Source organism: Coffea arabica, chromosome 7e (genome assembly GCF_036785885.1).
Source record: "Coffea arabica cultivar ET-39 chromosome 7e, Coffea Arabica ET-39 HiFi, whole genome shotgun sequence".
Classification (NCBI taxonomy): Eukaryota; Viridiplantae; Streptophyta; class Magnoliopsida; order Gentianales; family Rubiaceae; genus Coffea; species Coffea arabica.
In genome coordinates this window covers 9099890-9110965 of record NC_092323.1, presented here as the reverse complement: position 1 = coordinate 9110965, position 11076 = coordinate 9099890, and the positions used below count along the sequence as shown (strand labels likewise).

General features: G+C 39.1%; 2 protein-coding genes across 4 annotated transcripts; one reads left to right on the top strand and one right to left on the bottom strand.

Moving 5' to 3' along the window:
• Positions 1–508: 508 nt before the first annotated feature.
• LOC113701799 (probable serine protease EDA2) lies at positions 509–6182 on the top strand. Of its 3 annotated transcripts, XM_027222601.2 has the most exons (13): positions 510–830; positions 946–1071; positions 1210–1365; positions 1575–1757; positions 1840–1956; positions 3185–3238; positions 3314–3385; positions 3794–3999; positions 4144–4238; positions 4602–4676; positions 5113–5196; positions 5811–5909; positions 6014–6182. In XM_027222601.2, exons 1-13 carry the CDS (start codon positions 603–605, stop codon positions 6022–6024), a joined length of 1506 nt encoding a protein of 501 aa, XP_027078402.1. In that variant the 5' UTR covers positions 510–602; the 3' UTR covers positions 6025–6182. The 3 variants fall into 3 exon arrangements, with proteins under 3 accessions (XP_071915319.1, XP_027078402.1, XP_071915318.1); XM_072059217.1 differs by having other exon boundaries at positions 5811–6182; XM_072059218.1 differs by lacking the exon at positions 3314–3385 and having other exon boundaries at positions 509–830; positions 5811–6182.
• An 873-nt stretch (positions 6183–7055) lies between these two features.
• LOC113701800 (fructose-bisphosphate aldolase 1, chloroplastic) lies at positions 7056–9848 on the bottom strand. Its single transcript, XM_027222602.2, has 6 exons — positions 9427–9848; positions 8337–8606; positions 8114–8223; positions 7932–8022; positions 7582–7851; positions 7056–7482 (listed from the first exon to the last, which is right to left on the bottom strand). Exons 1-6 carry the CDS (start codon positions 9601–9603, stop codon positions 7204–7206), a joined length of 1197 nt encoding a protein of 398 aa, XP_027078403.2. The 5' UTR covers positions 9604–9848; the 3' UTR covers positions 7056–7203.
• Positions 9849–11076: the final 1228 nt, after the last annotated feature.

Below are 11076 nucleotides of genomic sequence, written 5' to 3'. Positions count from 1 at the left end.
CAATTTAGTATACAAATCCCTTGTCTTAGGGTTTTTTTTCTTACACAGGATGAACGAGAAAAGAGTCAGTTGTTCATTCTCTCTCCCTCTCTATTATAAATGAGGGTATTTTGGGTATTCGACCTGCAGCCGGTAACTCAACCGGTTAAGAAGTCTATTTCCACTTTAGTTATGAAGTTTAGGGCGTTTATATGTATGTTTTTAAACGATTGGGGGGTTCCATGTCTTTTCGCGAAACCATAGGGGGGTTCCGTATATTTTACCCTTCTTTATTCGTTCCCAACAAAAGTTCCACGCTCATGGGCCCCGATGAATAATTGATCAAGGAATGTGTATATTTTCTTTAACAAAACATATAATGGTCCAAAAAAAAATGTCAAATGTGCTTCTACAAATTTTTTTTTTCTTAATTTCTCCTTTGTAAAATACTTTTGCACCCTCATTAAGAAAAAGAAATCTACACCTACGAGGAAAATATTCCACCAGAACATTATTTATACGTACATCATACTACCTTAATTACAAAGAAAAGCTGAATAGCCAGTCCAGGCTCCATAAACTGGTGAAAGGGCACAAGCTTAGAAAAAGAGCCATCAATCGTGATGAAGCAGCAGCAGCAGCAGCAGCAGAAGCTGTTTCTCATCGCGACCTTCATTTTCTTCCTGTCTTCCCCAACCTTTACCGATGGTGCCGGAATTTTATCACGCATTTTTGACCGCACGATCACGGCTTCCGGCAACAACCACCTCAGCAGTGGCAACAGCAGCAGCAAATACTTGACCAGAGATGCTCTCTGGTTCAACCAAACTCTCGATCACTTCTCCCCTTATGTAATGTCTCCTTTACCCCTTTACATTCTACTAGTGGTAGTACTTCTGCGTATATATTTCTGGTTTCAGAAATTGTAATCTACCTTTGCTGGTTGCTATGGAATTTGTTGTGTAGGATCACCGGCAATTCAGACAGCGTTACTATGAGTTCCTAGACCATTTTCGGGCTCCCGACGGGCCAATTTTCTTGAAAATCTGCGGTGAATCGGAATGCGGAGGGATATCCAATGATTACCTCGCTGTAATTAACCTCGTGTTTCTACAATATATTTTTGCGGTCATGGCACTATTTATATTTGCTAAATTAACTGAACTTTTCACCTGGTTAGCCAACCTCTTACAAATGGTGAACCCTTTAGTTAATTTGTCTGACTGATAGGTTTTGGCAAAGAAATTCGAAGCTGCAGTGGTGTCTCCTGAGCATCGTTACTATGGGAAGAGTTCCCCTTTCAAATCTTTGACCACTGAGAATCTGAGGTTTCTTTCTTCAAAGCAGGCACTTTTTGATTTAGCTGTTTTCCGTGATTATTATCAGGTGAACTCTTCTGCTGAATCGGTTAGATTCTAGTTTTCTTTTAAGTAATTAGTTTGTTTGCTATTTTAGTATTTAGGGAATCGAAAGGTTGGATTTTTACTTGTCTTGAAGATTGAGAAACTTACCTTTACTATTTCACATACTTTCTTCCTGGTTTTGATGTCTTCTTTTGCTATTTTGTGAAAGATTTCGCATTGCTACTTTTGCAGAAATCCTTGAATGCCAGGTTCAATAGGACCGCAGCTGATAATCCATGGTTTGTCTTTGGTGCTTCGTATTCTGGAGCTCTTAGTGCCTGGTTTCGTCTGAAGTTTCCTCACTTGACTTGTGGAAGTCTTGCCAGCTCTGGTGTTGTTCTTGCTGTTTACAACTTCACTGAATTTGATCAGCAGGTAAAGATTGGTGTTTTGTGTTTTCTAATGCATTTGTAAGTCATGCTGTTATTTATATGTTTAATGGCTCTGCCTATTGCAGATTGGTGAGTCTGCTGGTCCTGAATGCAAGTCTGTGTTACAAGAAATTACTCATCTAGTTGAGGAAAGGCTTGCATCTAATGCCAATGAGTTAAAATCATTGTTTGGTGCTCTGGAGGTATGATATTCTATCTCATCACCATTAACAATATCTTTGAATTTGATTTACATGGTTTCTGCTGTTATTTAGTAGTCATTTGATGTTGCAACTCAAATGATTTGTCTGGGTCAACTGAACTGGGTGGCAAATGCTTCAACTGAAAGATAGAAGCAATCCACTTATTTTTCTTGCTTTATGTGTGTTGAAAAACATCTAACAGGGTGCCACTTTTGGTTTGTGATCTACAGTCTTCAATTATTAGGAGAAATTGAGAGTCAAATCCTCCCCCAAGGGACGTTGTTTTCTCTTGAAGGGGGGAAGGATTAAGAGCTTATCTACAATCCAGATTATCAAAATATGAAATGACTGCCTTGCTAGTTGCTATATTCCCAACATATATGGTGATATTAGGATTGACTTACATGGAATCCTTTGGATATCCCAAAATCATTAGTTAACTTTCAGAATCTGGCAATTGGGTGATCTTTAATTATTGACACAATTTTGTAGGGAAAACTACTAAAGGAAGGGAGGCTACTAGTATTGGGGTAGAGGGAATATTTTCTTGTGGGACAGGTTGTGAGATGGAGGGGATTTTAGATTCACTCTTAATTCTTGCGTTTCCATATCTACCATCATAAAAGTGGTCAATTAGGAACCAAAAGGTCAATTGAAGATAACCAGAATGCCAAAAGAAAATTGGGACTATCTTATCTCTTAAGTGGTACATGCTAGACCTGAAAACAGGTGATCAATGAACATGTCCGCATGAACAGCATGCGCGCACTGCACACAGAGCACTATTGATCTTTATTTTTATCTTTTATTCGCATACCAGAAGTGGGTTAGTGAGATCTTGATTAAATGAGTCCATTTTGAAGGTTTGCATTTTTTGAGTTTTCTAACAGCAAGAGTTGGGATCTGTATGTTTAATAAGTTTTAATGTTCCCATAATACCAATTCCGAAAGACTGAAGTCCTAACTGGCCTGAGACAGAAAGATGGATAGTGTGAAATCTGTGTCCTTAGATATCAAACTGGTCATATATGTCCAGAAGTGCTTTCTCTCTCTTTCTATCTGTGTGTGCGTGTGCGTGTGTTGGGGGGGTTGTGGATTCTTGTTTGAGAACTTTAGTTCACATGTTAGTCTTTAGTTCTAATCAATTGTTTTCTTGCTGATTTTTTTTCCTATTGTGAAATCTCTAGTCGTATTTCTGAGTTACATGAAGACTTTTGTCTTTTTTCAGCTAAAAATAGATGGAGATTTCATGTACTTTCTGGCAGATGCTGCAGCTATAGCGGTAGGTGAGACACAATTTATGTATTGTTCGGAACCTATTGTCAAATTAATGATCTGGAGCTTGCCAACAATGCAGTTTCAGTATGGAAATCCAGATAAACTATGTACCCCTCTCATTGAAGCAAAAAAGGCTGGGGAGGATTTAGTGGTAAGCCGGTGGGGTAGCCATTCATCTTTTATTGGAAATTGCATGAATTATCAATTCTGATTTTGTGTTCTTGTTTATCAGCCAATGTGATATATGAGAAATCCTAGTAGAGTATGCTCCTTATGAAAAGTTGTAGTAAATGTTTTGCCTGGTGTTTCTCTTAAATTTGGCATTTTTCCTGTAATCACGAGAAGTCATATGCTTTCTTGTTAGAACTCTTGTTTAATTATTAGTTCGTGTATGATATTGCGTGTTAAAATGGAAAGGAAAGTTATTAACTGCATAAGATTATTCTCCAAATATAACTCTATCCTTGCCACTTGTTTTGTTCATATAGTATTAAAACGTATTCTGTCAAAAGTGCACAAAGTGGTATTCAGCTTCTTCATGGTTTTCTTTTCCTTGCAGAATGCATATGCCATATATGTGAAAGAGTATTATGTCAAGAGCTTTGGTGCCAATGTTGAAACATATAACCAGCAACATCTGAAGAATACTGCTGTGAATGATGACTCAGCTGATCGCTTATGGTGGTTCCAAGTCTGCACCGAAGTAGCATACTTTCAGGTGGCCCCATCAAATGATAGTATTCGATCTTCGAAGGTTGATACAAGGCATGTATATGCTTGCTATCTGCATAATAACATATTTTAGCATATTGTTTTTTGATTGCATGTCAGAACCTGCTTGATTATTATACTCCTGTATATAGATTCTGTGTTCCAACATGAAGAAGTTAGTTTTGTCATCTCTGGCAGATACCATTTGGACCTTTGCAAAAATGTCTTTGGAGAGGGCATCTACCCTGATGTTGATGCAACCAATTTATACTATGGGGGTACTGATATTGCTGGTATGGTCAATACAAGTTTTCACTGTTTGAGGTTCTCAGTTTTGTTTTCTCATTTATAAGATCTTTTGAGTCTCTTTTCTTTGGTGGTGGGGTGTGTCATTACAATTTGGCTAGATATATTATGGTAAGAACTGCATTATGTATGTCTTGGGGGAGATCAACGTTATTTCTATATTGATTAGTTTGTATACAGGTTGTTGCATCATAAACTCGATAGATCTTTGTAGCCCTTGCGACATACTCACTTGTTTCTCAAATTTATTTGGTGGATCTGTAAATTTGTGGAACTCTGCAATACTGCATATTATTATTATTATTTTTTTTTTTGGTAGTGAATTATTAATTTATGGATTGGATTTGCAGGTTCAAAAATAGTTTTTTCTAATGGATCACAGGATCCTTGGCGGCATGCTTCCAAACAAACTTCTTCTCCAGAGAGTGAGTCCTAAATTTATCTTCTAAAGGATATTGTACTTGAAAAAAGTAGGCTCGATATCTGGAAAATCATAGTGGCTGTACTGCAGCCCATATCAGTCTCACATTTTCTTTTTGACATGAACTGAGGCATATACTTTCTTAGCTTCATGTCAGATAAATTGATATTGACATTATTTACAATGCGATTACATGCTTCTTATCGCTCCTGGGTTTAGGAGACAAATGAAACTTTGCCATAAACATTGGCTTGTATATCTCGGGGAAGTTTTATCGCATTGTGTGGAGAATGAAGGGCTGGTGCACTATAGCAAATTGAACTTGTATGGTTGAAAATGAGAAGGATAAAAAAAATGCACAACATGTATCACTGTCTTTTGACAGGATAACATAGAGCTTGTATGATGTGATGTTCTGATGGATCTTTTTAATCTTGCAGTGCCTTCATATATTATCTCTTGTCATAATTGTGGACATGGAACTGATCTGCGGGGTTGCCCTCAGTCTCCTTTAGTCATTGAAGGTTTGTCCGTCCTAAGTTTGGAATGTGTTTTGATGCTGACCCAATCTTATCCATATCTGATGAAGAGTGAAAATATGATCTTTGTTCAAATGAGTGTTGATTATATTCACGTGGCCTTTAAGTAAGAGTGGGAATTTAATGCAGAATGAAGGGAGGCAGAGTTTCTTTAATCTGGAAATATGTGATTTGGAATGAAAATGATCCTTCTGCATTTTTCATTCTGCTCTGTCAAATTGTGGACAAAATTCTTTTTAAATCTGCTTTTCTTGTAAATTACCTTTTCCAAGAGATTGTGCATAAACGTTTTACTCAATAAAGTGGCCAATTCAAGTCAATTTGGCTTGGGAAATCTGCATTTAATATCCAAATCGATTCTTCTGTAATAGTAGTATTATCTTGTCCAGTATTAGCTATGTTCTTGATGCAGTTAAAGTACATAAGATATTTGAATTTTTTTGTGTTTTATGCCTTATGTGTGTAGTCAAGTCTAAAGTTTTGTGCTACGATATGCGATTCTTCTCCAACCCTTGGAAGGTGTAGTTGTGTATTTTGGAACCCTTTGATGCAAATGATAAAGATTGTGCTTCATGAAGTATATCACTTTCATGATTCAGGTGATGCCAGCAATTGCAGCTCCCCTGATGCTGTTCACAAGGTCCGGCAGCAGATCATAGAGCACATAGATTTATGGCTGTCTCAGTGTCGGTCTTCAGGTAGGAGTTCAATGTGATGAAGAACTAGAACTAGCTGGCTGGCCAAGAGAGGAAATTTGTAATTTTTAATGGCTAACCATTTACATATTTATCACTGTCAGCAGATGATGTATAATTTGCTTAGCCATTGATCCTGCCATCTGTACGAGTAATTGTAGTGTCCAGGCTAAATAAGAGAACCAACTCTTACTGAAGCCGCACATTTCCTTGTGGAAATGTGCGGAGGTAGATATGAATGAAAACTGAGACGATGATCGCACTGCTTATTTACTACTTTCTCGGAGTCAGTTTGCTGAGCTAAGGGGCTGAGGAGATGAGACAAGCCGTTGTAACCAGCAGAAGGGAAAACAACATTAAAAGCAAAAAGGAAAGAGGAGCAAATTATGAACTTCCAAAGTAAGACAATGCCAGCCAAATTACTGAAAAGTAAGATGCTGTAAAAGGGTGAAAAATGTTGGTAGTTGTGATGCTTGAATAGTGTCAAAAATTTCAAGCGCTTTATAATGGAAATTCCTTCTCTTCAAGTTCCTTCGTTAAATCAGCCGTCTAAAGAGTTGCCGAATTAAAGTATTGTAGGTTTCCTCTCAGTTATGGATGTGTACTGGAAGACGTTGGAGCCTGTTTTCCGTATATCATCTGGAACTGAAGCTTCATAGTCAACTTCGGACAGAAATCAATAAAGCAACTGAATAAGTGGCCTCTTTCAAGCCTGCTGACCTAGTAATGCATTTTTAGTAGCGGACAAGGATCCCTAGTTAACGTGATTTAGATTTTGCCTGAGTTCAGGATTAGTTTCTGTTGTAGAAGCAAACCAACCTTCTAAGCTGGAATTTGGGTTTCTTCTCCGGATCGTTTCCGGTCATGCTACAACGACCTATCATGCTCTAAACAAGTTATAGAGTGAACATCTTATACTAAAGGATATAGGCTACATTCGAAGGATTTATAAGTAGGATTGGAAGAGTCAGATGGACAGACCCTAAACCAGACGAAGAGCAAGGCTTTGTGTTTTCTCTTTCTCCCTCTCTCTCTTTTTCCCCCTCCTTTTTACTGTTTTGGAGTCGAGAAGAGCATAGTTTTGACCTGAACCTCTGAAAGGTGTACAAAAAACAAACAGGAGTTTCTATCCAACGCTTTCACACAAAATTGACTCTAACAAGAAGAATTAGATAGACTGCTATCAAGTGCATTGTCAAGCGAAATAACAGGCTTCAAGGGCTACAAGCACCCCTCTGCGTTTCATGGCAATACAGTAAGCTTCATAAGCAATAGTCTGCAGTTTGTTTCAGACAGCTTAGTAGACGTACCCTTTGACAAACATTCCTTTCTTGGCCTCTTCAGACTCTCCCTCCCCTGTGTATTTGCCAAGCTGAGCAAGAGAATTGGCCTGGGCTCGAATTAGCAAAGTTTCCTGAGCAGCCTTGACATTTTCGGGTCTTCCTCCCCAGGTTTTGAGGCATGTGTTCTGAAGAGCTCTGGCATATGAGAAAGACACATGCCATGGGTTGGGTGCTTGGTTCATGGCATTTAAGTTCAGAGTTGCCTCCACTTCAGATTGCCCCCCAGACAAAAACTGCGGATGGCAAAGATATTAAAGAATCAGGGACAAATCTGATTATGATCTTAAAATTAATAGCCTACGGGTTAACCAATATAATTTGTCAAAACTTGCCATGATTCCAGGGACAGCAGGCGGTATTCTTCTCTTAAGGAGCCTGAGGGTGTAATCAGCAACTTGCTCTGGTGTGGCCTTATCTTTGCACTCTGCTCCAGGAGTAACCATGCTAGGCTTCAAGAGGATACCCTCAAACAGGACATTGTTCTCGGCCAGGTAGAAGAAAACCTCAGCCCACACCTTCAGGGAAACTTCAAAGGTCCTCTCAATTCCATGCTCACCATCAAGCAAGATCTCTGGCTCAACAATTGGGACCAACCCATTGTCCTAAAAGTTAATTAATTCATTAAAAGTTGACTTATGATTTACATAGTAAGAGGTTACACCATCAGTCAAAAATCCGATACCTGGGAGATGGCTGCATAGCGGGCAAGACCCCATGCTGCTTCCTTCACTGCAAGTGCAGATGGACCATTGGGAATGCTCACGACGGTACGCCTACGAGTTTAGATGATACCATGAATTAACTTGACGAGTTAAAATTACATCAAGGTAGTTTGATAAATTACTAAGAATCTGTATTCTGTACCATTTAGCAAACCGAGCACCCTGCTGATAGTATGCTGCAGAGCGGGAGGCGAGGCCATCAAGACCTTGGCACCAAGATTCATTGTTTGAGCCAGCAAGAGGAACTAGACCCTGTAGCAATCACCATCCAGCTTTTTAATAAATCAGAGATGATTACGGAACACCTGAAATATGACTTATTCTCGTTGCCTGAAATGATTGATTAAGAAAAAGGCATGTCTTACCTTGTCAACCTTAATACCAGGAACAATATTTTGTTCAACAAGTATGTCAACTATCTTCTTGCCATCGACTGTGGACTGGTAGAGCGTCTCCTCAAAGAGGATGGCGCCTGAGATGTACTGACCAAGTCCAGGAGCGGTCACAAGTAGGGTACGGTATGCTTGGCGGTTGGCCTCTGTGTTCTCCAAGCCGATGGAGGCCAGGCGCTTGCCGCAGGTGGCATTTGACTCGTCCATGGCCAAAATTCCACGACCAGGAGATGCAACAGTTTTCTGAAAAATTATGGTTATTAGTAAGATAGGATTAAGTATCCTTACACAAGTATCATTTTCATGCTTCACTGACTTTACCAGTCAATTCAACTAACATAAAAGCTCAAAAGAACTACCTGCACGGATTCTTGAACTTCAATTAAATAGTCTTAATCATTGGAGATGCTCAAGTTTTGTCAGATTCATGCATTTTTCTACTGTTTCTAGAGTAACCATCTTAATTGCGAGGTGCAGTGCTCTAAAGTCTGCTTCAATTCCATTTAAAAGACGAAAAAGGTTCAGAACGGAAAGGACCTAAATCAACTTCACCGGGCTTGGGCTTTTACAGCCTCGTACATCTTTTGTTCCTTTTGCATACATGTCGTGATCTTCTTCTTCACTATTCTAATTTGCTTTTCCTCTGTTGCTCCTAAATGTGCAACTTCAGACTTCACTGATATAATTCCACGTACCATCTCAAAATCTAACTAACAAGATCGAGATATTGGATAGTGAAAAGTTTTTGGAATACTTCGGTAAACTTAAAAAAGGCTGGATTCTTCACATTCAGCTTTCAAACTAAATTCTTCCAAGCAATTCCTTTCTTCAGCTACTTAGCATTCACGGTTAATGATGCGAACCCCAACTAAATTGCTAGATTGATTCAAATATGACTAATACAGAACCAACCCAAAAAACAAAATTATGACTCGTACATTTAAGTGTAAATGCTTTACATTTTTTACATAGAATTAGCCCCTCTACTCCATTGAATCATTGAAACTTTGATGCATGTAATAACAGCTAGCCAACAATAAACAAGAGGTGATGTTCCACGTACCGCGGTTTTGACAAGCTCATCAGCATAGGAGCTAGCACGCACGGTGAGTGAAGATGAGGAAACTGGTTGGCACCGCACAACAGAAACTGCAGAAGGCTGGCGCAGGGCCTGACCCTTCAAGAACTCAGACTTGTCGAGGACTGGAGAAGACTTTAGGAGAGATGCTGATGCTGCCATTTCTCTTTCAGTCTTCTTGGACCAAAAAGATTAGAATTATCACTTGTGACTCTCCTCAAGAACTGCTACAGGATTTATGGGCTAACAAATTTAGCATGGCCACATAGTTCTAATCACAACTTATATAGTTCTAGTGAGATATGCGTTTTGAGGCCATAATCTGATTACCAATCAATGTGTGCCAAGTGGGGTGATAATTTTCTGACTTGGCTCCAGGCATTAGATCTTGTGGAATTGATGGCTTGGTTTTTCTGTGCTTCGAGTTTTTTCTTTTGTCTGGATGCTTGTCATGCTTATGATAACCGAGAAATGGCAAGACCAGAAAAAAATTAGGACTGGCTACGTGACAAGCCACAACTAGTTGGAGAAAACATGGTTTTGGCCTTTTGGGGAACTTAGATTATAGGCCAGTGAATTGGAGGTCCCATTAAACTAGACTCTCCAGGCTCTCATTCTCATGCACTCTACAGTCTGAATTGGAGTAAAACTGCGACCCGAACTCTAGCTTCTTCAAATGTGTAATCTCAAAACAAAACAATCGGGGAATCTTTGGACATTCATTTTTTAAATGGAGCAAGACGAAACAAAATAAAACTAGGCATAGGCTAAGTTCACCGAAAAAGAATAGAACATTAATTTCTGAACTTTCAATGCTGCTAAGAAATATGGAAGTTTTTTTTTTTTTTTTAATATAAGTGAAAGATTTCGAATCTTTCACTTACCTTCCCTCGCTTGTGCAACCCTACCGGCCACATTTTGCAGTTTTTTTTCCGCCCTTCTGTACTTTTTTCACAATTTTCAGTGATACAAACAAAGCCCGTCGTGCCATTTTCTCAAACGCCATAGAATTGCCAGAGTGTGCCCATGATTACTGTATGTAACCGGCATAGAATGGCCAAGTCTTCGACATCTAGCTGGGCCCTTATAAAAATCTCAGCAAAATGGCAAATAGAAAATCTTCTGCACCTTTCTCTGCCTGATTGCAGTCGTTTTTATGCCTTTCCCATCGCTAGTCATTCGTGGACAGGTTCTAACAAGAATACAAGAACTCAAACAACAATCAGGGCATCATTCTCGGTCAATTGTGCTCAAAAAGATCTGCCAGTTGGTTGAAGTTTGTCTTCACAAAAGTAAGGGTGAGAGACGAAGGCAAATCATTCTTAAAGAACATCTGAGGAACCTTTATGGACAGGGATGATGAGTCTGACCATGGTCCCCCCAAATTTCACAAGCCTATGCTTCGAACCATTCAATTATATTGCTGGAGAGACAAATAGAGACGGAATGTAGAGCTCCACACGGATCAATGATCCATGCATGAGTAAGCGCTAGGAGGCATGCATGTGCGTGTTTCTGTTTACGGTGGATTACGCCAGTGCAATAGCCTAGTCCAAGTAAATTCTAGGGAATAATTTGCTTACATCACCGTTACAATTTTCAATACAATTTTTTATCTTCCCAATTACCTTTTTA

What these genes read in the sequence shown, in the direction of transcription:
- LOC113701799 (XM_072059217.1), top strand. Translation starts at nt 603, where the DNA reads ATGAAGCAGCAGCAGCAGCAGCAGCAGAAGCTGTTTCTCATCGCGACC. An exon ending in TCACTGAATTTGATCAGCAG is followed by an intron (nt 1,758 to 1,839) that starts GTAAAGATTGGT and finishes TGCCTATTGCAG; the next exon opens with ATTGGTGAGTCTGCTGGTCC. An exon ending in ACAAACTTCTTCTCCAGAGA is followed by an intron (nt 4,677 to 5,112) that starts GTGAGTCCTAAA and finishes TTAATCTTGCAG; the next exon opens with TGCCTTCATATATTATCTCT.
- LOC113701800 (XM_027222602.2), bottom strand. Translation starts at nt 9,603, where the DNA reads ATGGCAGCATCAGCATCTCTCCTAAAGTCTTCTCCAGTCCTCGACAAG. An exon ending in ATGAGCTTGTCAAAACCGCG is followed by an intron (nt 8,607 to 9,426) that starts GTACGTGGAACA and finishes ATAATTTTTCAG; the next exon opens with AAAACTGTTGCATCTCCTGG. An exon ending in GGTGCTCGGTTTGCTAAATG is followed by an intron (nt 8,023 to 8,113) that starts GTACAGAATACA and finishes CTAAACTCGTAG; the next exon opens with GCGTACCGTCGTGAGCATTC.